Raw genomic sequence first — 25851 nt, forward strand, 5'->3', positions numbered from 1 at the left:
CTTCTTTTACTTTTACTTTTACTTTCTCTTTCCTTCTTTCTTTCTTTCTTTCTTTCTTTCTTTCTTTCTTTCTTTCTTTCTTTTTCTTTTCCCTTCCTTCCTTCCTTCCTTCCTCTTTCTTTCTTTCTTTCTTTCTTTCTTTCTTTCTTTCTTTCCTTCCTTCCTTCCTTCCTTCTCTTTCTCCCTCCCTCCCTCCCTCCCTCTCTCTTTCTTTCCTTCCTTCCTTCTCTCTCTCTCCATTCCTTCTTTCTCTCTCAGTTCCTTCCTTCCTTCCTTCCTTCCTTCTCTTTCTCCCTCCCTCTCTCTTTCTTTCCTTCCTTCCTTCTTTTTTCTCCCTCCCTCCCTCCCTCCCTTTCTTTCTTTCTTTCTTTCCTTCTTCCCAAACCACTTCCCCTCTTTACTCACTCTGCCATCTTTACCCCATTCCTCCCCACCAAAAATCCTGTATGTGTCCTTTCCCACCACCCACACACACTTGTATTCCCACAACCCCCCTGCGAGGTAGGTCGGGTTCAGAGACAGAGAGAGAGGCTGCCCCGGTGAGCTTTGCGAGTGAAAGGCTTATTTGATCCCCATTTCCGTCGCCCAGAGGCTCTAACCGCTACGCTGCGCTGCCCCCGGCGAGAAACGGCCTCCGCCCAACCCCGCAAACGCCTTTCCCATCTGCAGCATGGGCTATCACAGTGTCGCGGCAGGCGGATGTTCAACCGGTGCGGCTTTGCGCAGAAGGGAGGTGCAGTGATGGAGGGCAGTGGATTTCCACCTGCTGGAACGGCCCATTTAAAGCCTTTGACGGTGGTGATGGGGGGCAAAGTGGGGGGCAAAGTCTTCCTCGCAGGCGCTCCCCCAGGACAGAAAAGGCAAAGTCCGTGAGGATAGGGGTTCAGGAAGACTCTCGAGCAGGCGAGGCAGGCGGCTTGCGTTCGAGGGGAAGGGAGTGGGCAGGAGCTGTGCCGCACTGCAGGGCTGGCCGGCTGGCGTGAAAGGAAGGGAGTTCTCTAGACAGCAGTTCTCCAATATGGAAAAGCCCCCCCCCGGTTTGAAATTGGCGGTCCTCTTTTCCCGAATCTCATCTGCCTTGTTCCTGGAGTCTTTGCATCTTCAGAATCTGGAAGAGGATTCTCTGAATGTCTTCATCCATGTGTCCCTGGGGAGAGAGAATTATTACAGTGCTACCTCGGGTTAAGTACTTAATTCCTTCCAGAGGTCTGTACTTAACCTGAAACTGTTCTTAACCTGAAGCACCACTTTAGCTAATGGGGCCTCCTGCTGCTGCCGCGCCACCGGAGCACAATTTCTGTTCTCATCCTGAAGCAAAGTACTTAACCCGAGGTACTATTTCTGGGTTAGCGGAGTCTGTAACCTGAAGCGTATGTAACCTGAGGTACCACTGTATTATTATCATCATCATCATTTAAAATTATTATCATTTAAAATTATTGTTGTTATTTAAAGTTATTATTACGGTATTTAAAGTTATTGTTATTTAAAGTTATTGTTATTTGAAATTGTTATTATTATTTAGAATCATAGGCAGCCCTGTTTAGGGAAGTTTTTAATGTTGAATGCTTTATTGTGTTTTTAATATTCGGTTGGCTGGGGAAGCTCAGCCGGATGGGCAGGGTATAAATAAATTATTATTATTATTATTATTATTATTATTATTATTATTATTATTATGGAGGATCTGTATGGACAAAGTCTCCCTCCGGGTTCCCTTCCAAGCCTCTGCCCGCCCCCAAAATACCCAGCCCCAGTCCCGCAACCTGGCAGGTAAACTCCAGGTAAACTCACCTGGATCCAGGTAAACTCACCTGGATGGCATAGAGAAGGTGTCCCCTGTACAAAGAAACGATATTGCCATGCCGTCGCTCAGCCTCCTGGAAGCAGAAAGGAAAAAGGTTTCAATCCCGGGAACCCGGGAACCACGTCCCCAAGCCATCGTCGTAAGAATTCTAAGGTCTCGAATATAAAATTGATGTTTGTATGTGCGTGAGGTGAAAACGCACAGGCATAGGTCCAGGAATCAGCGTGTTTTTGCATGAGTAGAATGTGCCCTTTTATTTAAAATGCATCTCTGGGTTATTTGTGGGGCACAGGAATTCGTTCATATATTTTTTTCAAAATATAGTCCGGCCCCCCACAAGGTCCGAGGGACAGTGAACCGGCCCCCTGCTGAAAAAGTCTGCTGTCCCCTGGAATAGGATATCTCTATATTCATTGGAGAAACATTGGAGGGGATGGAATAGGACGTCCCTATTTTCATGGGAGAAACGTTGGAGGGGATGGAATAGGACGTCCCTATTTTCATGGGAGAAACGTTGGAGGGGATGGAATAGGACATCCCTATTTTCATGGGAGAAACGTTGGAGGGGATGGAATAGGACGTCCCTATTTTCATGGGAGAAACGTTGGAGGGGATGGAATAGGACGTCCCTATTTTCAGGGGAGAAACGTTGGAGGGGATGGAATAGGACGTCCGTATTTTAAGGGGAGAAATGTTGGAGGGGATGGAACAGGACGTCCCTATTTTCAGGTGAGAAACGTTGGAGGGGATGGAATAGGACGTCCCTATTTTCAGGGGAGAAACGTTGGAGGGGATGGAATAGGACGTCCCTATTTTCATTGGAGAAATCTTGGAGGGGATGGAGTTATCTGACCCCCAAGCCGTCTGAAGGTAGCCCTATATAGGAAAGTGTTTTTTTAAATGTTTCATTTTATTATGCTTTTCATATATGTTGGAAGCCGCCCAGAGTGGCTGGGGCTACCCAGTTAGATGGGGGGAGGCGTATGAAGAGTAAAATTATCATTATGCAATGGGACGTCCCTATTTTCGTCGGGTAAATGTTGGAGGGCATGTTTCTGCGACGTTTGTATGATACTTTTTGGGCGGTCTCGTTGCTGGGCAATTTCAAAAATCTTTAAGAAGACCTTTGCTCTGGGTCCTCACCTGTTTGCAAGAGGGGGGCAGGCGGAACTCAGTTGCAACAGAAAAATAAATATTTTCCTTGCTTTCACTAGATTCTGCCTCCAACCATTCTTCTCTGACTTAGGGGGCACTGAGGAGCTGGGCTACCAAAGCCAACCCCAAATTTTTCCTATAGCAGGAGTTGCGTGTAACGATATTCTGGCGACGTCAGCGAGAGATGAACTCCCCTTGGCTCGCTCCGTAATTAATCCCGTAAACCCAGATTACTTTCCCCAAACACTGACTCATCATGCAGGAATTAATCTGGATCGGCCAGGATTAATTACAGAGCCAAGCCTTTTGGCAAGAGGTCTCGGGACTGTGACATCACAGGCAAGGATCCGCCGCGCTGATTACTCGGGCAGGGCGGCCGAATCCCATCATGTTCTTGGTAAGACTCCATGCACCGAATTTTGGGGAAGGAACTGGTCGTTTTTAACGATGGGCGGCTAGCCGGCGGAACTCACCGCTACAAGATGCCGCAGCGGCCGAGAATGAATGAATGAATGAATGAATGAATGAATGAATCTTTATTTGTGTCAGCCGTGCTGATCGCTGAAGAATGGATGCTTTTGAATTCTGGTGCTGGAGGAGACTCTTGAGAGTCCCATGGACTGCAAGAAGATCCAACCTCTCCATTCTGAAGGAAATCAGCCCCGAGTGCTCACTGGAAGGACAGATCCTGAAGCTGAGGCTCCAAGACTTTGGCCACCTCAGGAGAAGAGAAGACTCCCTGGAAAAGACCCTGATGTTGGGAAAGATGGAGGACGCAAGGAGAAGGGGACGACAGAGGACGAGATGGCGGGACAGTGTTCTCGAAGCGACCAGCATGAGTTTGACCAAACTGCGGGAGGCAGTGGAAGACAGGAGGGCCTGGCATGCTCTGGTCCAGGGGGTCATGAAGAGGCGGACACGACTAAACAACTAAACAACAACAACAGGGGGTGGCCCCCATCGTCCCCTTCCTCAACAAGCTGGCCCCCACGAAATACTCACGGCCAGCTGCTGCTCCAGATCTCGGATTCGGCCCTGGAGACTGGCAACTTCCTGCCGCGACTCCATCTTTGGCGAGGTGGCTTTGGCCGAAGCCTCGCCCGACAGCTCCGAGAGGTCATTCAGGGCTTCCTTGAGTTTGAAGACTTCCTTGGAAAGCTCTGTGATCTGCAGGGCAGCCAAGAGGCAATTTATTCTCCCGGTGCCCGCCCATTTCGACGTTTCCCCCCAATCAAAGAGCATCGCAAAACTAAAGGGGTTTTGGTATTTCCTCCTCCGTCCAAGCCCATTTTCCTTTCGTGCTGCGTCTCCCCACCTACTGCGAATCCGTAAGCTGCTGCAAATATTTTGCAAGGGTTCCTGGGTGCAGCTTCTTGCTAGCTTCGGTATGGAAACTGTGCAAAATTTGTGTACAGGACATTTGATTCTCTGCAGTTGTAGCTAAAAGTTAGCAACGTTGGAATAACACTTGAAGTTTAAGGGCGAATTTTGGACACAATGGGGAGATAAAAGATTTGGATTATTGTAAAAGATTCCAGTAGGAAATGATTTGCAATAGGGGAGAAGGGAAGTTCGGGAGATTTTTGTCATCTTGTTTTTATGATTTATGTTTGTTATACAGTGGTCCCTTGGTTCTCAAACAACTTGGAACCCAAACACTGCAAACCCGGAAATAAGTGTGAACTTTTTTCAGAAGCTGAACGTGCTCCGTTTTGAGTATTAAACTGAGTTCTGTCTGTTTTTGCTATTTATTTTGCATTTTTGTTTTTGCGGCTCTTTTTCGTTTTGTTTTCGCGACTGTGCGGAAGAACCCAGTTCAGCTACTGATGGATGGATTGATTTTGTGACTGCAGCACATTGATTATTGCAGGCATAGGCCAACTCTGGCCCTCCAGATGTTTGGGACTACAATTCCCATCATCCCTGACCACTGGTCCCGTTAGCTAGGGATGATGGGAATTGTAGTCCCAAACATCTGGAGGGCTGGAGTTTGCGTAAACCTGGATTACTGCTTTTATTTTATGGATCGATGATCTCATTACATAGTGAAATCCATGTTAAATGGCTGTTTTAGGGGTTGTTTTTAAAAGCCTGGAACATATTAATCCGTTTTGCATGACTTTCTATGGGAAAGCAGCGCGCCTTGGTTTTGGAACGCTTTGGTTTTGCAATGGAATTTCCGGAACGGATTCAGTGAGAACCAAGGTACCACTGTACAGTGGACGCTCGGGTTGCGAACGTGATCCATGCGGGATGCACATTCGCAACCCGCAGCGGCACGTCTGCACACGCGTGGGTTGCCTTTCGGCGCTTCTGCGCATGCGCAAAGCGCGATGTAGCACTTCTGCACATGCGCAACCGCCAAAACCTGAAAGCAACCCGTTCCGGTACTTCCGAGTTTTGGCAGGTCTGTAACCCAAAAAAAACACAACCTGAAGCATCTGTAACCTGAAGTATGACTGTATTTGTAAAATTTTAATTTGAAAAACCAACCAAATAAATATCATATTTTTTGTTCTATAAGACTCACTTTTTCCCTTCTAAAAAGTAAGGGGAAATGTGTGTGCGTCTTATGGAGCAAATGCAGGCTGCGCAGCTATCCCAGAAGCCAGAACAGCAACAGGGATTGCTGCTTTCACTGCGCAGCGATCCCTCTTGCTGTTCTGGCTTCTGGGATTCAGAATATTTTTTTTCTTGTTTTCCTCCTCCAAAAACTAGGTGCGTCTTGTGGTCTGGTGCGTCTTATAGAGCGAAAAATACGGTAAATATTGGTGGGCTTCTAGAGAAGAAGTCCTCCGATTTTGTTTCCCAAACCCAAACGGATGTGTCTGCTCCTCCTCGGAGCGTATGCACGCCCGCACTCACTTTGCGGTCCTTTTCCTTGACCAGCTTGGCCGAGTCCTCGATGTGGCTGTGCAGTTCCCGGATCCGCTCCGACTCGGCCCGCAAGCCATGCAGCTGCTTCTCGGCGGCCGCCAACTGCGCCTCGGCCGCATGCTTCTCGCTTTTCATGAAGAGGGCCTCTCGCTGGACCTGGAAGACCTCTGTGCAGGTCCGCTCATGCTTGCGCCCCAAATCGGCCAGCTTGGCGCTCAGGGCGTCCGCCTCGGCCTGCAGCCGGGCACGGAGCTCCTCGTGAGCCTCCTTCGAGACAGCTCCCTTCAGAACCACCTCCAGCTCCTCCTTGAGCCCCGCGGTCTCCTGGTCCTTGGCCTTCAGCTCCTGCTCTAGAAGCTTCGACTTGGCCTTCAGCTCCCAGAGGGTCCCCTCCAGCGCCTCCTTGGCCCGGGCGTGCTCCGCGAGGGGCACCGACCCACGCCGACAGGTCTCCGCCGCCTCCCGCGCTTCCGCCAACTCCTTCAAGGTGCCCTCGTGGCGCTTCTTCAGCTCCGAGAGGCTCTTCTCCGCCTCGGAGAGGGAGGTCCTCAGCTTGCCCGTCGTGTCCTCCTGCTCCCGTCGAGACGCCAGCTCCTCCTTGGCGGACCTCAGCTCCTCCGCCAGAGCCTCGCGGCCTTTCCGGAGCTGATCCGCCTCGGACTCGGCCGCCTGGCGCTGCCCCTCAAGGGCGTCCAGCTGGCTCCGTAGTTTGCCGGCCTCCTCCCTCAGGCTCCGACTCCCATCCTCTTCCAGCTGCCGGGTCTTCTCCTTCAGCTCCCTCACCTCGTCCTCCATGGAAGCGCACCTTGCCAGCAAGGCCTCCTTCTCTCTGGAGACCTCATCTAAGGAGACCTTCATCTCCTTGTCCTCCTCCACGGCTACTTTCTCCTGAGCTCTCAGACGTCCCTCCAGATCCTTCACCTTCTGATCTCGCTCCTCAAGGTCCAACCGAGCCTGCTGCAAGGCGGTCTTCGTCGTCTCTGGGCCAGCTGCTTCCTCCTGAGCCCTGAGGCGTCCCTCCAGATCCTTCACCTTCCGATCTCGCTCCTCAAGGTCCATCCGAGCCTGCTGCAAGGCTGTCTTCGTCGTCTCCAACTCGGTCCTGGAGCTCTCCAACAGCTCCTTCTCCTCCACAGACAAGATGCCAAGCTCCATCTGTTCCTGGAGGAGCTTCACTTCGGCTAGGGCCGCCTGGTACTTCTCCCGGGTGGCGCTGAGCTCCTTGGCCAGCTCCTCCATCTCCTCCTTCCTGGCTCCTGCCTCTGCTTGGCTTGCGTCTCCTTCTGTCCCCAAACCGGAGCTCCCCTCCGCTGCTGTCCCCCCGCCACCCCGAAGGGCCGGGAAGCTGCTCTTCTCCAGAGCCAGTTTGAGCGCTCGGATTTGCTTCTCGTGGTCGGCCTTCAGTTGCTCGTAGGCCTCCGCCGGGATGAGCTTGCAGGACGAATCGCCAGCTCCATCGACGGACTTCAGGGCCTCCTGGGCTTCTGCGTGTTGCTCCTTCAAGCGGTCAAACTCGGACCGGAGCGAGTCGTACAGGATGATGGGGATGAAGTCGGCCGAGATGTCGGCGTCACTCTCATCCTTCTCGTAATTCTCCAGGACCTGCGGGAGATGGGAAGTTAGTTGGTCTGGAGGACTCCCTGATCCTGAATAACTGTGCCCCTGAAGGACCAGGTGCGCAGCCTGGGAGTAATTTTGGACTCATAACTGTCCATGGAGGTGCAGGTCAATTCTGTGTCCAGGACAGCTCCATCTGGGACGCAGGATGAGACCCTCCCTGCCCGCAGACTGTCTGGCCAGAGTGGTGCATGCTCTGGTTATCTCCCGCTTGGACCACTGCAATGCGCTCTCCGTGGGGCTACCTTTGAAGGTGACCCAGAAACTACAACTAATCCAGAATGCGGCAGCCAGACTGGGGACTGGGAGTGGAGACCATATAACACCAATCCTGAAAGACCTACATTGGCTCCCAGGACGTTTCCAAGCACAATTCGAAGTGTTGGTGCTGACCTTGAAAGCCCTAAACGGCCCAGTATCCCTGAAGGAGTGTCTCCACCCTGGACACCTGTTTCCCTCTCCCGAGGGCCTTCTGGCGGTTCCCTCCCTGCAAGAAGTGAAGTTACAGGGAACCAGGCAGAGGGCGTTCTCGGTGGTGGCGCCCGCCCTGTGGAACACCCCTCATCAGATGTCAAGGAAATAAACAACTACCTGACTTTTAGAAGACATCTGAGGGCAGCCCTGTTTAGGGAAGCTTTTAATGTTTGATGTTTTAATCGTGTTTTTAATATTCTGTTGGGAGCCGTCCAGAGTGGCTGGGGAAACCCAGCCAGATGGGCGGGGTATAAATAAGTAATTATTATTATTATTATAGCTGCGAGGGAGTTCTCCATTTACCTGTATCTTCTCCATCAGCTCCTTGTTCTTCTGGGTCAGGGAATCAACCTGTCCTTGCAAGGTCGCCAGGAGTTCCTCGGTGGAGACACTCAAACTCTTTTTAGAGAGCAGAAGCTCAGCCCCTGTCAAAACAAGAGCAACTTTAAAGAAAAGCCGAAATCCCGCAGCAACGCATCACGCTGCAGAGTCCGATTTTGATTCAATTCGTCATATTTCAAATGAATCCCAATAAATAACAATAACATGATGGAACGTAACAGAACATCACAAACGCCTGCCATCTTTGCTGATTCTGCATATTCAAATAAGGTCCTCGAGGGGGGGAAACGTGACCATTAAATACTAATAACAAGCATACCTGGGAATTCAAGGAGGTCTCCCTCTTCATCTTGCAGGGTTTCAATGTCATAGCTGGTGTTTTCCTTCTCGTTCTGTGTGGGGCAGGGGAGAGCAGAAAAAAGAGAGGTTCAGGCAGGGCCAGATCAACATGAGCCGTTATGGACTGCCGGCTGCCCATGGAGGCGCAGGTCAGTTCTGTGTCTGCCAGCTCCATCTGGTGCGCAGGATGAGACCCTCCCTGCCCGCAGACTGTCTGGTCAGAGTGGTGCATGCTCTGGTTATCTCCCGCTTGGACTACTGCCATGCGCTCTCCGTGGGGCTACCTTGGAAGGTGACACGGAAACTACAACTAATCCAGAATGCGGCTTCTAGACTGGGGACTAGGAGTGGAGACTCCATAACACCGGTCCTGAAAGACCTCCATTGGCTCCCAGGACGTTTCCGAGCACAATTCAAAGTGTTGGTGCTGATCTTTAAAGCCCTAAATGGCCCAGTATCCCTGAAGGAGCGTCTCCACCCCGGACACCGGGGTCCCTCTCCAGAGGGCCTTCTGGCGGTTCCCTCCCTGCGAGAAGCGAGGTTGCAGGGAACCAGGCAGAGGGCCTTCTCGGTGGTGGCTCCCTCCCTGTGGAACGCCCTCCCGTCAGATGTCAAGGAGATAAACAACTACCTGACTTTTAGAAGACATCCGTTTAGGGAAGTTTTTAACGTTTGACGTGTTTTTAATATCCTATTGGGAGCTGCTCAGAGTGGCTGGGGAAACCCAAACAGATGGGTGGGGTATAAATAATATATTATTATTATTATTAGACCAACGAGGTTTCCTAGCCTGACCAAGACTATCAGGGATGCTTGCCCCCTGAAAATCCGGATGTCTAGCATATCCCACCACAGATTGTGGCTCTTGGAGAACAAAGCTCTTATTGGGGTAAACCCTCGAAAATGATGCCCATTGTTACCACGAATCTGCTGTGTATTTCAAACCCCACCGATGCACATGGCTTGCGGTACCTCCACAGATGACAGACGGCTCCGCAAAGCCGCCAACTCTCTCCCAAGGTTTTCCTTTTCCCCAACTTTCTCTTCCAGCTGTTTCTGAAGTTCTTCCACCTGGTGGGGCAGAGAGGGAAAGAAATCGATCCATTCATTTAAACATTTGCAAAACCCCTTATTTTTTGATCTATGAGCTACCATTAAAACGAGGCTGCATTTCAAACTGTATTTTAACCCGTATTTTAATAAATTGGATGTACACTTCCAAAACAGGGATGCGGGTGGCGCTGTGGGTTAAACCACAGAGCCTAGGACTTGCCGATCAGAAGGTCGGCGGTTCGAATCCCCGCAATGATGGGGTGAGCTCCCATTGTTCGGTCCCTGCTCCTGCCGACCTAGCAGTTCGAAAGCACATCAAAGTGCAAGTAGATAAATAGGTTCCGCTCCAGCGGGAAGGTAAATGGCATTTCCGTGCGCTGCTCTGGTTTGCCAGAAGCGGCTTAGTCCTGCTGGCCACATGACCCGGAAGCTGTACGCCGGCTCCCTCGGCCAGTAAAGCGAGATGAGCGCCGCAACCCTAGAGTCGGCCACGACTGGACCTAATGGTCAGGGGTCCCTTTACATTTACCTTACATTTCCAAAATATAAGATAAAAAACAAATACAATAAAACCTACATCCAGCAACCGTGTTTTGTGTTGTGTAGGCTCCTCTGATGTAAGTCACGGGCCCCGCCTGCTCCCTAAAATATCCCTGGTTTGCTCCTTTCTATATAGAGGGTGCCCACATTCTGCATGGACTGGTTGCAGGGCAACAGGTGCAAATGGCTCAAGATACCTATGAGGTCTGTACATGACCATATAGCATATATTCAACACAAAAAACAGTGACAATTTGTTGTTGACAAAGGACAGCTGGACATAGAAAGGGCCCCATTACCTTCAGGAGCTTAGGGCCGCATCAAACCCAAATCCAGCCCTGGTTCCAACATTTTAAAACGCGAAGCAATAGAAGCAAAAAGCTAGCCGAAAGCAGAGATTGTAGGGCCATCTATCTGGGATGCTTTAGCTGAGATTCCCACATTGAAGGGGGTTGGTCTAGATGGCCGCTGGGGGTCCCAGTCAACTCTACGATCAGCACGGGGGCAATGGGTTCCCTTTTCTAAGAAACGGCATCTTTTAAACTTAAGCCTTTCTCACCCCCTCCTCTCCCCATCATCTCAATTTGCTGCAGTGTTTAATAAATGCGATTTTTTGGGGTCCTTTTTAAAACCATCCTCAAATATTATCTCGGGCAGATAATAGGCTCACCTGCTTCTGTAGAGTATGCAAAGACCCATCGTCCGGTCGCTAATGGAGACAAGAAAAAAGGGAGATGGACAGGATTAATAGAGCCTGAGAATATATATATATACACATTTATACTTTTTCATATTATTTATGTACAAAAGGACCCTAACCATGTCTGCTGTGACCTGAGTCCTATTCAATTCAACAGGGTTTTACTCTTAGGTAAGTGGAGCCGTGGGACTCAGGTGGCGCTGTGGGTTAAACCACAGAGCCTAGGACTTGCCGATCAGAAGGTCTGTCTTTCAAATCCCCGCAATGACGGGGTGAGCTCCCGTTGCTCGGTCCCTGCTCCTGCCAACCTAGCAGTTCGAAAGCACGTCAAAGTGCAAGTAGATCAATAGGTACCGCTCCGGCGGGAAGGTAAACGGCGTTTCCGTGCGCTGCTCTGGTTCGCCAGAAGCGGCTCAGTCCTGCTGGCCACATGACCCGGCAGCTGTACGCCAGCTCCCTTGGCCAGTAAAGCAAGATGAGCGCCGCAACCCCAGAGTCGTCCACGACTGGACCTAACGGTCAAGGGTCTCTTAACCTTTACTTTAAGTGGAGCCATATAAGGAAGCCTGCCATTTCTCCATCACAGCTTTGCACAGGCCGTTACTCAAAAGCACTCTGCACATGCCTCTGTAACCCTCGCTGCCTGCATTCATGTTTAAACATAAACTACTTATTATGCACTGACGTTTAATTTTGCTGTTTACTATGGCATCCTAATGGGTTATTGAACATTGCTTTATTCGATATGAGCTGTTTATTTCAAAGCCATTGTGACCGTTTTTAATATCGGACCAGATTGTCGCTATTAATGTTTGACATTTTATCATTGCAGTGGAACCTCGGTTTTCGAATGTCATCCATTCCAGAAGTCCCGAAAAGTCCGAAAACCAAGGATCAAAGGGACTGCCGGCAAGTTTAATCGGGGAAATTGAGAAACGTGCCTCAGAAATCGAACGTTCGTCTCCCAAGGCGCATTCAAAAATGGAAGCATTCGCTTCTAGGTTTTCTGCGTTCGGCTTCCGAAACATTCGGCAGCCAAGACGTTCGAAAACCGAGGTTTATATGTGCTGGAAGCTGCCCAGAATGGCTGGGGCAACCCAGCCAGATGGGCAGGGTATAAATTTAATTACAGTGGCACCTTGGTTCTCAAACGCCTTGGTTCCCAAACGCCGAAAACCCGCAAGGAAGTGTTCCGGTTTTTGAACGTTTTTCGGAAGCTGAACGTCCGACACGGCTGTCAGCTATTGTTTCCGGGGTGCCTGCACCAATCGGAAGCCGCGCCTTGCTTTCCGAACATTTCGGAAGCCAAATGGACTTCCGGAACAGATTTAGTTTGGTGCTTTTGTTTTCGCTCTTTATTTTGCCTTTTTGAGGCTTTTTCGGTTCATTTGTTTCTGTGACTGTGCGGAACCCAGTCCAGCTACTGATGGATAGATTGTGTGACTGCGGAAATGGATAAAAGCGCCCCATCCAAACAATGACCATCATCAGTGCAGGTAAAGAAAAAAATTAATTTCAATTTTTATCATCTACAATACTGTCCTATTTATTTTATAGTACAGTACATTGATTCCTGCTTTCATTTTATGGATCAATGGTCTCGTTAGATAGTAACGTTCACGTTAAGTTGCTGTTTTAGGGGTTGTTTTTAAAAGTCTGGAACGGATTGATCCGTTTTGCATTGCTTTCTATGGGAAAGAAGAGCGCCTTGGTTTTGGAATGCTTTGGTTTTGGAACGGACTTCCGGAACGGATTAAGGTTGAGAACCAAGGGACCACTGTATATATGTGTGTGTGTGTGTGTGTGTGTGCCGTACGGCTGAGGGACGGCACGGGAGACAGCTCCCGGGGTTCGCCGGGAGCAAGTTCAACCCCGGAGCGCCTCACTTTCTGCTTCAAGGTCTCTTGCCGCTGCTCCAGGCTTCGGATCTTTTGCAGGAGCTGAGCTCTCTCCTGACGCAGCCGCACGATTTCCTCGTAGGCCTCCTGGTCTTCCTGGAGGGGGGGGGAGAAAGAAACCCAAAGAAAGCTGAGCGACAAGGGGCTGGTCCCCTTCCCCACCATTCTAAGGTCTTCTATATATAAAATAAACATTCATAAACGTACAAGGCAAACACATACATAAGTATATCAACCACGTATCTGAAATAGTACAGGAGAGCAATTCTGAGGCCATTTGGACTCTCCCAAATTGACCTCAAATATTTCTCTGCAAGGAGGAAGGAGATGGGGAAAGCTTTCCAATGGTCTTTTGACTTTAGGGGCTCACACCTCCCTGTAAATACAGTCTGGCAAGTATCTGTTATCAATATGAGTAAGAGATTCAGGAACTAAGTATTGACCGTCTCCAAGGAATGGCCAGGTCACCCAGAAAAGGCAATTGATAAGGCATGATTGATCAGGTCTCCTGGCAGACAGGAGAGAAGCAACACACTCCCATTTCTGCTGGGGACCACCTCTTTCTGTGATGTATGCCTGATGTTTTAGGGGGTGGTCTTGAGCTACAGGGGAGGCAAATTTCAAAAGTCTATAAAGGGGCTTGTGCACCATTGGTCTGGGTTCCTCTCCTCCCTCCCTGTGTGGGGTGAGCGGGGGACCCTGTTGCAACAGTTTAATAAAGATCCGGCTTACTAGCTGCTTTGCTTCTCGATATTCTCTGCTTGGCCTCTGTTATTTTTTCTTACCGATAGAGAACCTACTTAAGGACTCTATACGGGCTCTTGGGTACCCCATAAGGGGAAAGGAGCAGTTTTTGCTCATAACAAGGGCATCACCGCTAAGGGATCCTCACCGTTGCAGCCGGAACAGGAGGGTCATTGTGGTGGGTCCGGGCCGGCTTGGCGGTGATGACTCGGTTGCCCCGTTCGGCAGGAGCCAGGTTGTGGTCCGGCGGGTGGGGGTCCTAATAATAATTTTAATAATAATAATAATAATAAACAACAACAACAATTTATTTATACCCCACCCATCTGGCTGCATTTCCCCAGCCATTCTGTGCAGCTCCCAACAGAATATGAAAAACACAATAAAACATCAAACATTAAAAACTTCCCAAACAACGTAGCGGTATATATTTAAACTGAAATTCAACAAGCAGGACTTATACGGTCATACCTTGAATCTCAAAAGCCTTGGCTCCCGAACAAATCGGCTCCTGAACGTCACAAACCCGGAAGTGAGTGTTCCAGTTTTTGAACGTTATTTTGGAACTGGAACGTCCAGCGCGGCTTCCTATTTTCCCTACCTGGCTGGGGGCACTTCCTGGAGGGGGCGGGGCTTTCCTCTTCCGCGGGCTGCTGGTCTTCCCTTTGGTCAGAGAGTGGCGCGGAGAGGATGTCTGGTTTTTATTTTGAAAAAAGAAATAGATGTGGAAAACGCAAATGAGGTACGTGAGGAGAATGTGCCCCCAGCAACATCGCCTGCCTTACAAGGATTGGGGGCTCGAAAATGTTACCTGGGAGGACGCTTCGGTCGATTCCTCTTCTGTGGGAAGTAAAGAGAGAGAGAGAGAGAGAGAGAGAACACAAAGATGGAATTAAATAAGATGGTGAGGGAACAACTAACTTGCGAGGCCCAGGTTCATCACCCTGTTAACAACTGAGATGGCTTAGATGCTGTAATACAGTTACAGACTCACACTTGAAAGGGTTAACCTGAGCCCTGAGCTCAAGTTGCCAAACTCGGTCTGGCTTCGCGTGCCCTACCTTCTCAGCCTTCCCTCTTCCTGCTTCCCGGAACAAGCAAGAAGCCACGCAGCCATGGCTCCCTGCAAGCGAACCAAATCTCTCTAAAAGGAGATTTCACTGCCTGCATCTTTGCTAACCCAAATATTGCATGATCCTTTTTTCCCCGTAAGGAAACCAACTCCCTCCCCCCCCTTTAAAGTCATTTGGAACCTTTTTCTTTGCTTTATTGCCGGCGAATGGAGACTTGTTTGCTTTGGCATTAGTAAAGCTATTTAGATTTGCAAAGCAGAGTGTCTGTGATTTATTCTAGCCTAAGCATTTTCAGGGGAGCATTTGTTTAAAGGACGACAAAGGCAGGTGCAGAGCTAGCCGAGTTTAAACCATCTTAGAGCCTGTCTCCTCCTTCTGCCTACAGTTCCTCAGGAACGTGGAGACGCAGAAATGGCCTCCGCTTCTCATCAGGAAAAAGCCCAGTTCGGCGGAGGGAAGGTATCCTTACCGCTGGCCCAGGAGTGGCGCTGAGCAGCTTCTTGCAGGTAGTGCTGGATGAGGGCGTTGCCCACGGCCGCGCCATAATGGGCCGCGTCGTGACCCGTGGCGTCAACGAGGCCGACCTTTGCCCCACCGTGGACCAGGACTTCCACCGTCTCCACGCTGCCGTTCTCGCAAGCCACCATCAGGGCTGTTCTGAAGCAAAGACGAGGCCAGTTAAGTTGAGAGGGGTACAGTGGTACCTCGGGTTAAGTACTTAATTCGTTCCGGAGCTCCGTTCTCAACCTGAAACTGTTCTTAACCTGAAGCACCACTTTAGCTAATGGGGCCTGCTGCTACCGCTGCGCCACTGGAGCACGATTTCTGTTCTTAAGATGAAGCACTATTTCTGGGTTAGCGGAGTCTGTAACCTGAAGCGTATGTAACCTGAAGTGTATGTAACCTGAGGTACCACTGTAGCTTTGTTTGGACCAAGCGGCAGGGAGGCATTGTGGAAGGAAACGGAAATGGCGGAGGGCTTGATTGGATTTGGATTTGATATCGGGTAGCTTTATCACTTCCCGAAGGAGTCTCAAAGCGGCTAACATTCTCCTTTCCCTTCCTCCCCCACAACAAACACTCTGTGAGGTGAGTGGGGCTGAGAGACGTCAGAGAAGTGTGACTGGCCCAAGGTCACCCAGCAGCTGCATGTGGAGGAGCGGAGACGCGAACCCGGTTCCCCAGATTATGAGACTACCGCTCTTAACCACTACACCACACTGGCTCTGTGATCCGGTCCGCTGTCCGGTGCCGCAGGGGGGAGTGAGGAGGTGCAGAGGCAGGGTGCAGCCTGATGCCACACACACACACACACCAAGGCTCTCACCGTCCACGCTGGTCTCTGGCGTTGACGGCGGCTCCCCGGTGGAGCAGGTACCGGCACAGCTCCGAGTGACTCATCTTCGCCGCGAGCATGAGAGGAGTCGCGCCATCCTGCCGCCAGAGAGGAGAGTTGACGCAAAGTTAACAGCTAAAACCAGAGAACTTAATGACGACTGTTTCATGGAAGAATAGGTAAAGGGACCCCTGACCGTTAGGTCCAGTCGTGGCCAACTCTGTGGTTGCGGCGCTCATCTCGCTTTATTGGCCGAGGGAGCCCGCGTACAGCTTCCGGGTCATGTGGCCAGCAGGACTAAGCCGCTTCTGGTGAACCAGAGCAGCGCACGGAAATGCCGTTTCCCTTCCCGCCGGAGCGGTACCTATTTATCTACTTGCACTTTGATGTGCTATTGAACTGCTAGGTTGGCAGGAGCAGGGACCGAGCAACTGGAGCTCACCCCATCGTGGGGATTCAAACCACCAACCTTCCGATCGGCAAGTCCTAGGTTCTGTGGTTTAGACCACAACTAGACTAAAGGTAAAGGTAAAGGGACCCCTGACCGTTAAGTCCAGTCACAGACAACTCTGGGGTTGTGGCGATCATCTTGCTTTACTGGCCGAGGGAGCCAACGTTTGTCCGCAATTTTTCTGGGTCATGTGGCCAGCATGACCAAGCCGCTTCTGGCGAACCAGAGCAGCGCACGGAAACGCCATTTACCTTCCCGCCGGAGTGGGACCTATTTATCTACTTGCACTTTGACGTGCTTTCGAACTGCTAGGTTGGCAGGAGCAGGGACCGAGCAACGGGAGGCTCATCCCGTCATTGCAGGGATTCGAACCGCCGACCTTCTGATCGGCAAGTCCTAGGCTCTGTGGTTTAACCCACAGCGCCACCCGCGTCCCTTTGTCATGAAAGAATGGAAGCCTTTAAATATCATAATACCAGTGGCACCTTGGTTCTCAAACACCTTGGTACTCAAACAACCTGGAACCCAAACACTGCAAACCTGAAAGTAAGTGTTCCAGTTTGCGAACTTTTTCCGGAAGCCGAACATGCTCCGTTTTGAGTGCCATGCTTCTGATTTGAGTGCCACACTTTCATTCTAAGTGCCACACTTCCATTTTCCACTCAAATCGGAAGCATAACACTCAAAACGCAGCACGTTCAGGTTCCGAAAAAGGTTCGCAAACCGGAACGCTTCCTTCCGGGTTTGCAGTGTTTGAGTTCCAAGTTGTTTGAGTACCAAGGCGTTTGAGAACCAAGGGGCCACTGTAAAACTGATTAAAAAGAAAAGAAAACAGCGCCTTCTTGCATCCCTGCCCAGCAGCGGGGGAAATAAACTCAGAGGGAGGTTTTCGTGAGCTTACCTTGTCCCTGGTGTTCAAAGGAGCTTTAAAGTCGCAAAGGATTTCAAGACAAGAGATGCATCCATTGACAGCTGCAGGAAAAGAGCAGGGGAAAACCTACTAAGGAGCAAACAAGACGTCTTGCAATTTATTCTACAATGTACAAGACTTTGCACAATCACTGAAAAATTTACAAGGTCTGTATTTCCCATATTATAATGTGTAATTATAATGGCAGTTCATTCCTTGGTTTTTAGGCAAAAGTTCATGTAACTGAGCTACGGGAACATGAGATTGTAAATATATATATATATATATATATATATATATATATATATATATATAGCCCAAGTGAGGTGGGGTTATCACCTGAGATTCACCTGAAGCAGCAAAATGCCCCGGAACCAGTGCCCACCCCACCCCCTGCTCCCTGGGGTTTGGGGAGATGGTGAAATATGCTGACCTGCATGGTGGAGGGCTGTGCGTCCGTGGCTGTCTGCTACGTCCACAGGACAGGATGCCTGGAAGAGAAAGAAAGAAAGAAAGAAAGAAAGAAAGAAAGAAAGAAAGAAAGAAAGAGAAAGGGAGAGGGAGGGAGAAAGAGAGAGAGAGAGAGAGAGAGAGAGAGAGAGAAAGAAAGAAAGAAGAGAGAGAGGGAAAAAACAGAGAGAGAGAAATAGAGAAAGAGAAAGAAAGAAGAGAGAGAGAGAGAGAGAGAGAGAAAGAGAGAAAGAGAGAGAAAGAAAGAAAGAAAGAAAGAAGAGAGAGAGGAAAAAACAGAGAGAGAGAAAGAGAGAGAGAGAAATAGAGAAAGAGAAAGAAAGAAGAGAGAGAGAAAGAAAGAGAGAAAGAAAGAAAGAAAAAGAAAGAAACAGAACGAAAGCGGAGAGAAAAAGAAAGAGAAAGAAAAAAAGACAGAGTGAAATAGAAAGAGAGAGAAAGGGAGGGGGAGGGAGGGAGAAAGAGAGAAAGAAAGAGAGAAAGAAAGAGAGAAAGAGAGAAAGAGAGAGAAAGAAAGAAAGAAAGAAAGAAAGAAAGAAAGAAAGAAAGAGAAAGAGAAAGAAGAGAGAGAGAGAGAGAGAGAGAGAGAAAGAAAGAAAGAGAAAAAGGAAAAGGAAAAGGAAGAAAAAGAAAGACAGACAGATAGAAAAAGACAGAGGGGGGGGAGAAACTTAAGCAGTGAAAAGGAGCTGAGCCCCCAATCCTACCTGCGGCTTCCCGGGGAGAAAGCCCCCTCCCAACCCAGTGGAAAGATGGCCAAGGCGGATCCGGCTGTTGCCTTGCCTCTCCTTGCAAAGCTGTCTTGAAAACCCAAACCCACCCAGTTCAGTTTGGGATTTGGCCAAATTCAGTGCGCAGCCGCAGTTGAAAGCCGTGCTTGAAGATGCCCCGAGAGTTACCTGCAACAGCTTGCTCACGCACTGCGGGTGTCCATGCTTAGCCGACAGGTGCAATGCTGCATAGCCTGCGGGGAAGGAAGGAACATGAGATATGGGGTTTTTCATTATAAGACAATGGCCAGTGTCACATTCTGGATTAGTTGCAGTTTCCAGGTCACCTTCCAAGGCAGCCCCACGGAGAGCGCATGGCAGTAGTCCAAGCGGGAGATAACCAGAGCATGCACCACTCTGGAGAGACAGTCTGTGGGCAGGGAGGGTCTCATCCTGCGGACCAGATGGAGCTGCCCTGGACACAGAACTGACCTGCGCCTCCATGGACAGCTGTGAGTCCAAAACGACCCCCAGGCTGCGCACCTGGTCCTTCAGGGGCACGGTGACCCCGTTCAGGACCAGGGAATCCCCCATACCCGCCTGTCCCCCCAAATCAGTCCTTCTGTCTTGTCAGGATTCAACCTCCATAATAATAGCTTTTGCACCCTAAACCCACCTGCGCCATCGGTCGTCATGGCGTCCGCTCCGTGGGCCAGCATGACTTCCAGGCAATCTGTGTTCCCTTTCGTCGCAGCCAGGTGGAACCTGCGGAACAGACCGACACTTGATCTGCGATTCCCGCATCGCGAGGGGTTGGGCTAGATGACTCGGGAGGGCCCGACTCTACAATTCTAGGATTTCCCTGTTAATCCAGGGTCCCCGGGGTTGGATGAACCAGTGGCCTAAGTACCCGGCAGATCGAGGGTTTAGAAGCCCCTGGGGTATTGCTTAACAGCAGTGGTCTCCTAGTGGACAGTTGTAGGGTGGGCGGTGGGATTTCCTGGGGGGTCACCGGATGAAGCTCACCAATTTAAATAAATACAAATAAATAAATTTAGCAGTTTAGAACTTTGGAAATCCCCGCCACTTGAGATTAAGCAGGTGCAGGGGGTCAGGCTGGATGACCCCAGGGGGCCCCCTTCCAATTCTACAACTCTGAGATTAATTGCACGACTTCACAATGGCTCAGTCGGTAGATCAGGAGACGCTTTGTCTCAGGGCCATGGGTTCAAGACTCGCATCGGGCCCCTTTCAGCCGTGCGATTTCCCGACTCTGTGACATGATTTTATATCTCCTCGCATAGATAAGTATGTGACCTGGCGTGTAGCACTCTTTGCAACTGCCGCTAGGAAAATTAGAGTAAATTATATAGCCACCAACTGTAAAGGAGATGAATTTATTTGACCCTAAGCTATATTCTATCTTTATCACCAAACTCCGAATATAATTGCACATTGCATTAATTAACATTATTTTTTAACATGCGGTGATTTTAGCCTATAAATTTTACTGTTTAAGGTCTTAACCTATCTATTAAGGTCCTTTCAAAGCTCTGTTCAGAGTAGGTAATGTCTTGAATCAATAGCTGTCAACGTTTCCCATTTTTTAAGGAAAATTCCCTTATTCCAAATAGGATTCCTCGCAAGAGAAGGGAAAAGATGACAGCTGTGGCTCTTGATAATATAAATGTTTTAAGTTTTTTTTTGTATTAATCAAGCATATTTTCTTTTAATTGTTGAATGGTTCTGTTTACGTTGCAGCAGCCTTTGGCTAGGTGCAATAAAACTGATTCTGTGAAATCCAGGTATTTGGGCTTACGCCGATTTCCCTTCCGAGTCCAGCTTGGTGGGGACCAGGCCCTTTCGGACGAGGAGCGAGGAGACACGGTCGGCGTCATTGTATTCCACCGCCTGCAGGAGCTTCTCGTCATTTTTGCTCCAGTCCTGGCTCTGTAAACCCAAAAAAAGAAAGGAAAAGGAAGAGGAAAAAAACTGCAAAAAGGTCAAGCGCCGTTTGGATCAACACGCCTAGAATAAGAGGTTTGCGGAGCGTGCCAAACTGGCAAATTTAACAATGGAAATGGAAATTGAACCATGGAAAGCCGAGATGGAGAAGAGGTAGGTTTTAGGCAGGACTGGAAATGTTTTGCAGACAAAGAGTCCTTTTAAACATTTAAAAACCGGTAGAAGGGATGGAGGAAAGCCAAGAGCTCAGCAGAGCAAAGGATTTATTTGTTTTGTTATTGTGTTAAAAAAGAAATGAGTAAAAATCATATTAAAAAGCTAAATAAACACGACACAAGGAAGATTTGAACGGGGAACAGCATGGAAATATGCATTTGGGAATAAGCAGGAAAGATGCAAGTTTGGCCATCACTGATCTAGGAGGAACTAAAAAGAATGCTAAAACACATATTTTAAAAGAAAAGGCTGCTATGCTTTGCAGAATCCTCCTGGCCTCCGGATTGCGGATTAATCGCTTGTATTCCCCGGAAATCACCTGGTTTCCACGGCAACGTCGGTTAATCCGAAAGGACATGGTTTTCGAAGGCCGGGCGCCCAGGACAAGGTCGCTTGACCTCAGGAGACGGCAAAAGCTTTCCAAGTAGACTGGCCAGAGGAATCTCTAAATCAGCTCTTTCCCTCCCATAAAATGCACACAAACCCCTGGGCTTTGGGGTGATGAAATGTCCTCTGTACTACGCTACAACTCCCAGCACCCGGCGCGGCCAAAGATCAGGGATGAAGGCAGCCGGAGCCTAGCATCCGTAGGGCACCGTGTTGGTTAGCTTAGCGGTTCTCAACCTGTGGGACCCCAGACGTTGTTGGACTACAACTCCCATCATCCCTGAGCTCTGGCCTTGCTAGCTAGGGGTGATGGGAGTTGTAGTTCAACAACATCTGGAGACCCACAGGTTGAGGATACACAGGAATTGCCTCGACTCGCTCTGTAAGGGAAAATATAAAGGCTTCCTCGCACCAAGACAGATTTGAGAGTTTTTTCTTCTTCCCTGCTCAACTCATACCCTCTGTGAGTGTCTCTGTTTTCCAAGGAGGGTACCAGAGCTACAGAAGCTGTCCCGGTTTCTGATCTGATCCCAGAATGTCCCGCTTTTCCTTAGGACGTCGGTATTTTCAGGGGAGAAGCATTGGAGGGGATGGAATAGGACATCCCTATTTTCAGGGGAGAAACGTTGGAGGGGATGGAATAGGACGTCCCTATTCTCACGGGAGAAACGTTGGAGGGGATGGAATAGGACGTCCCTATTCTCACGGGAGAAACGTTGGAGGGGATGGAATAGGACGTCCCTATTCTCACGGGAGAAGCGTTGGAGGGGATGGAATAGGACGTCCCTATTAGTTTACAACTAATCCAGAATGCGGCAGCCAGACTGGTGACTGGGAGCGACCACCGAGACCATAGAACACCAGTCCTGAAGACCTACACTGGCTCCCAGTACGTTTGGGGGCACAAGTCAAAGTCTTGGTGCTAACCTTGAAAGCCCTAAACGGCCTCGGCCCAGTATACCTGAAGGAGTGTCTCCACCCGGACACCGGGGTCCCTCTCCCGAGGGCCTCCTGGCGGTTCCCTCCCTGTGAGAAATAAGGTTACAGGGAACCAGGCAGAGGGCCTTCTCGGTGGTGGCACCTGCCCATCAGATGTCAAGGAGAGAGAGAACTACCTGACTTTTAGAAGACATCTGAAGGCAGCCCTGTTTATGGAAGTTTTTTATCATGTTTTTAATATTCTGTTGGGAGCCGCCCGGAGTGGCTGGGGAAACCCAGACAGATGGGTGGGTATAAGTAATAAATTATTATTATTAATATTATTATTTCCCTTCTTCTGTCAATTTATGGGGCGGGGGGAGACAGCAGGGACCAGCGATGTCCGAAAGCTGCTGTCTCAATGGTGAGCATCCAGCGAACAGGGGAGTTGCAGGCCTCCGAAGGGGGGGGGTCCGTGTCCTTAAAATATCCTAAGCCGGGGCTTCCAAACTAGGTCGGATTAGAGGATCCCATCAGCCGGCTGCCAAGGAGTTTGGAAGAAGGACAACCATCGTAGAAGGGAAAACTTAGGACGCCTTGCCCTCCCAAGAAGGTGGAAAGTGTGGACCAGTTTTGGGGGGGCTGGGGGTCACTGCAATAGCAGAGGGCAGATTCTGGCAAGCCCCAAACCCCCTTTTGCGGAGCTTTTTGAGAAACGGTTCTCTCTTCTCGCGTACGTCTCCTTGCAACGACGGCCACCTTGCGAGGCTGGCCAGTCTTAATGCTTCCCCCCCCCCTACTCTGCCGGGGAAGGGGCAGGGAGAGGGAGGGGGGGCCTTGCTGCGAAATATGCAGCCGGAACAAGAATAAAACCCAGAATTGCCCAAGAAATAGGTTAGATTGTTTTTGTGTGCCACAACTGCAGCTAGAATTTTGTCGGCCAAAAATTGGAAATCACAAGAAGTCCCAACAGTGGAGGAATGGCAGGTGAAGATGATGGGCTTTTTGGAGCTAGCAGACCTGGCCGGAAGAATTTGTGACCAGAAGGAGGAGGAGCACCAAGAGGAATGGAAGAAATTTAAAGATTATTTAGCTAAATATGTTAAGATAATTTAAACAGAATTACTCGCGAGTATCAGATTGGCCTAGGACTTAAATTTGTGATGTTGTAGAATACTATGGTAAAAGTTAAAATGAAAAGAAAGGAAAATGTTAATTGACCAAGTAAATTTTATGTGGAAATAGTTTTGGAAAAGTGCTACAATGATTTATATGGAAACTCAGCCAGGGGGACTTGAGGAAGTCACCTAACAATGTTAACAAAAATGGAATTATTACAGTTAGGATAAACGTCTGTTTGTTTGTTGATTTTTTTTTATACTTGTTTGTTCTAAATTTGGAAAACTAATTATTTTTTTTGAAAAAAGAAGAATAAAACCTGATTCAGGGCTCTGGGTCATAATTTATTTATTTATACCCCCCCCCCCCCATCTGGCTGGGTTTCCCCAGCCACTCTGGACAGCTTCCAGCAAAAAATTACAAATGCAATAATAAAAACCCTTTCGCTGAGATTCCTGCGTTGCAGCGAGGTTGGGATGGATGACCTTTGAGGGACCCACCCCTCCCAACTTTATGGTTCTAGTGGGTCGTGACCCAGCCGTCATGGGGCCTTTTTTCCCAGCACGCATCCTCTTTTCTGGGTGTTAGCTAAAAAGCTAAGAGAAACAGCAAATACTGGGAAACAGAAGGAGAAGCGTTTTTCCTTCCACGGGGTAACTTGGCTGTAAATGAAATAAGGAATCAATTGATCTGCGTTCAGAGTTATATCTCAGGTGTCTATCCTTGGAAAGGTGAAAAAGGACGTGGGGGTGGAAGTCAGGGGTGTTGCAAATGGAGAAAAGGAATGCAGAAAAGGGTGCATTATTGGGTTTAAAAAGAAATAAAACAGGTAGATTTAATAACAGAGGAGATTCGATAATGTAGGTAGAAGATGGAAACCAGCGAGACGCGGGTTCAAATTATGGCTCAGCCGTCAGGCTCCATAAGGTGATCTTTGGGCCGGTCGCCATCTCTCAGCCTCGCAGGGTTATTGTGCAGCTGAAATGTGGGGAGGGAGGGAGGAAGATTATCCGTGGAGGGCAAGGAAAGCTAAAATAGGACTGTAACGAATTAAATTAAACAAGAGAAAAAGCGAAAGAGAGAGAGAATTATACGTCCCCGACTTCTTCAGTGGATGAGGATGAAGAAAATTGGCCGTTTGCCCAATGCAACAAAGAAGGATTTATTCAGGGACTACTGGGACAAGGAATATATATTCAGGGAATACTGGAACAAGGAATATATATTCAGGGAATATTGGGACAAGGAATAAGGGACAAATTCAACTCTATCTTCCCTGCCCAAAAACAGAAATCACACAAAAAACACCACCCCTATTCCTTTCTCTCCCTTGCTAAGGCTCTATTCATGGGGGGGGGGAGCACATCTGTGTGTGTCCGACTCCCACCACCACCACCACAGAGCATGTACAGAGTGCATCTCCCTAAAGGCTGAATTCCACCCCACCCCACTCCCCTCTTTCACCAAAAACGAATAAATAAACCGCGACGGTGATTATTCGGCTCCGGAGGAGGACAGAGGAGATGGTGCAATTGCGGGGGGGGGGGGAGTCATCGGAGGGGGAGAAAAGGGAGGAGGATCGGAGGGGGGGTACCCAAAAAATGCAGAATCGGCGGGGGGGGGGGAGCCTACCGCGAAGGAGGAGGCAGCGCAGAAGCAAATTTGCTTCATTGTCCCTCCCAGGAAGTATCGGGTAGCCATCCATCCGATCTCAGCCGGCGGCGCAGGAGGAAGGACCAGGGATGAGGGATGCAGGGGAAGATGAAGGATGCTGGCGAGCGGTCCTGATGCTGGGATAACGGGCAGCAAAGCCGGCTTGCAGCAGCAGATCAGAGGCCAAGGGAGGAGGAGGAGGAGGAGGAGGAGGAGGAGGAGGAGGAGGAGGAGGGAAGCGTCTCCCCCCAGCGGCAGGAGAAGGCAGCCCGGTTCCCTCCCGCCTTGCAAGGTCCTAAAAACCCCACGGCGACCGGAATCCTTCTGAAGGGACCGCGGGGATCAGCTATCCAGTAGCAGGTTGTTCCCCAGGCTTGCTTGCCTGGACTGAAGTTAATTCCAGATAAGACAAAGAGGTTCTATCCAGTAGCAGGTGGTTCCCCAGGCTTGCTTGCCTGGACTGAGGTTCAATCCAGATAAGACCAACTTGCAAGGTCCTCAAAACCCCACGGCAACCGGAATCCTTTCGAAGGGACCGCGGGGATCAGCTATCTAGTAGCAGGTGGTTCCCCAGGCTTGCTGGCCTGAACTGAAGTTCAATCCAGATAAGACCGAGAGGTTTTAGTCCAGGGGTCAGCAAACTTTTTCAGCAGGGGGGGCCGGTCCACTCTCCCTCAAACCTTGTGGGGGGCTGGACTATATTTTTTTTGGGGGGGTGAACAAATTCCTATGCCCCACAAATTACCCAGAGATACATTTTAAACAAAAGCACATATTCTGCTCGTGTAAAAACACCAGGCAAGCCCCACAAATAACCCAGAGATGCATTTTTAAATAAAAGGACACATTCTGCTCGTGTAAAAACACCAAGCAAGCCCCACAAATAACCCAGAGATGCATTTTCAATAGCAACTCACATCAGACTTCTTAAACCTGGCCTTGAGACTCTTCATCTCAGCTGCGTTCTTGATTTCTGAAACAGACAGGTTAAGAGATCTTAAACTTGTAGGGTATTTCTTCAGAAATAAGTCCAAGGGTCTTCGAGTTAAGCATGCCTCCTTTGGGACAGAAATAACCCGGCCCCCGTCCTCTGCAA

The 25851-nt window shown here is 49.5% G+C and overlaps 1 protein-coding gene across 4 annotated transcripts in view; it reads right to left on the reverse strand.

The window, feature by feature from the left end:
- Window positions 1–299: 299 nt before the first annotated feature.
- The window catches only part of ANKRD24 (ankyrin repeat domain 24), a 28700-nt gene continuing 3148 nt past the window's right edge, over window positions 300–25851 (reverse strand). Inside the window, exons 3-23 of one of the 4 annotated variants that reach the window (XM_083594399.1) lie at window positions 25673–25728; window positions 20317–20447; window positions 19174–19262; window positions 18687–18751; window positions 17750–17807; window positions 17308–17378; window positions 15947–16053; window positions 15089–15276; window positions 14358–14386; window positions 14148–14240; window positions 13695–13805; window positions 12791–12898; window positions 10875–10913; window positions 9584–9682; window positions 8592–8664; window positions 8234–8355; window positions 6872–7441; window positions 5828–6760; window positions 3965–4129; window positions 1815–1880; window positions 300–1147 (exon numbers count right to left, since the gene is read on the reverse strand). In XM_083594399.1, the coding sequence (XP_083450525.1) occupies window positions 1070–1147; window positions 1815–1880; window positions 3965–4129; window positions 5828–6760; window positions 6872–7441; window positions 8234–8355; window positions 8592–8664; window positions 9584–9682; window positions 10875–10913; window positions 12791–12898; window positions 13695–13805; window positions 14148–14240; window positions 14358–14386; window positions 15089–15276; window positions 15947–16053; window positions 17308–17378; window positions 17750–17807; window positions 18687–18751; window positions 19174–19262; window positions 20317–20447; window positions 25673–25708 (3231 nt within the window). In that variant the 5' untranslated portion in view covers window positions 25709–25728 and the 3' untranslated portion in view covers window positions 300–1069. Of the gene's footprint in view, window positions 1148–1814; window positions 1881–3964; window positions 4130–5827; window positions 7442–8233; window positions 8356–8591; window positions 8665–9583; window positions 9683–10874; window positions 10914–12790; window positions 12899–13694; window positions 13806–14147; window positions 14241–14357; window positions 14387–15088; window positions 15277–15946; window positions 16054–17307; window positions 17379–17749; window positions 17808–18686; window positions 18752–19173; window positions 19263–20316; window positions 20448–24734; window positions 25118–25672; window positions 25729–25851 lie in introns of those variants that run through there. The other 3 variants (XM_083594398.1, XM_083594397.1, XM_083594396.1) reach the window with 3 other exon arrangements.

The sequence above is a fragment of the Podarcis filfolensis genome (assembly GCF_964270895.1).
Source record: "Podarcis filfolensis genome assembly, chromosome: 18".
Classification (NCBI taxonomy): domain Eukaryota; kingdom Metazoa; phylum Chordata; class Lepidosauria; order Squamata; family Lacertidae; genus Podarcis; species Podarcis filfolensis.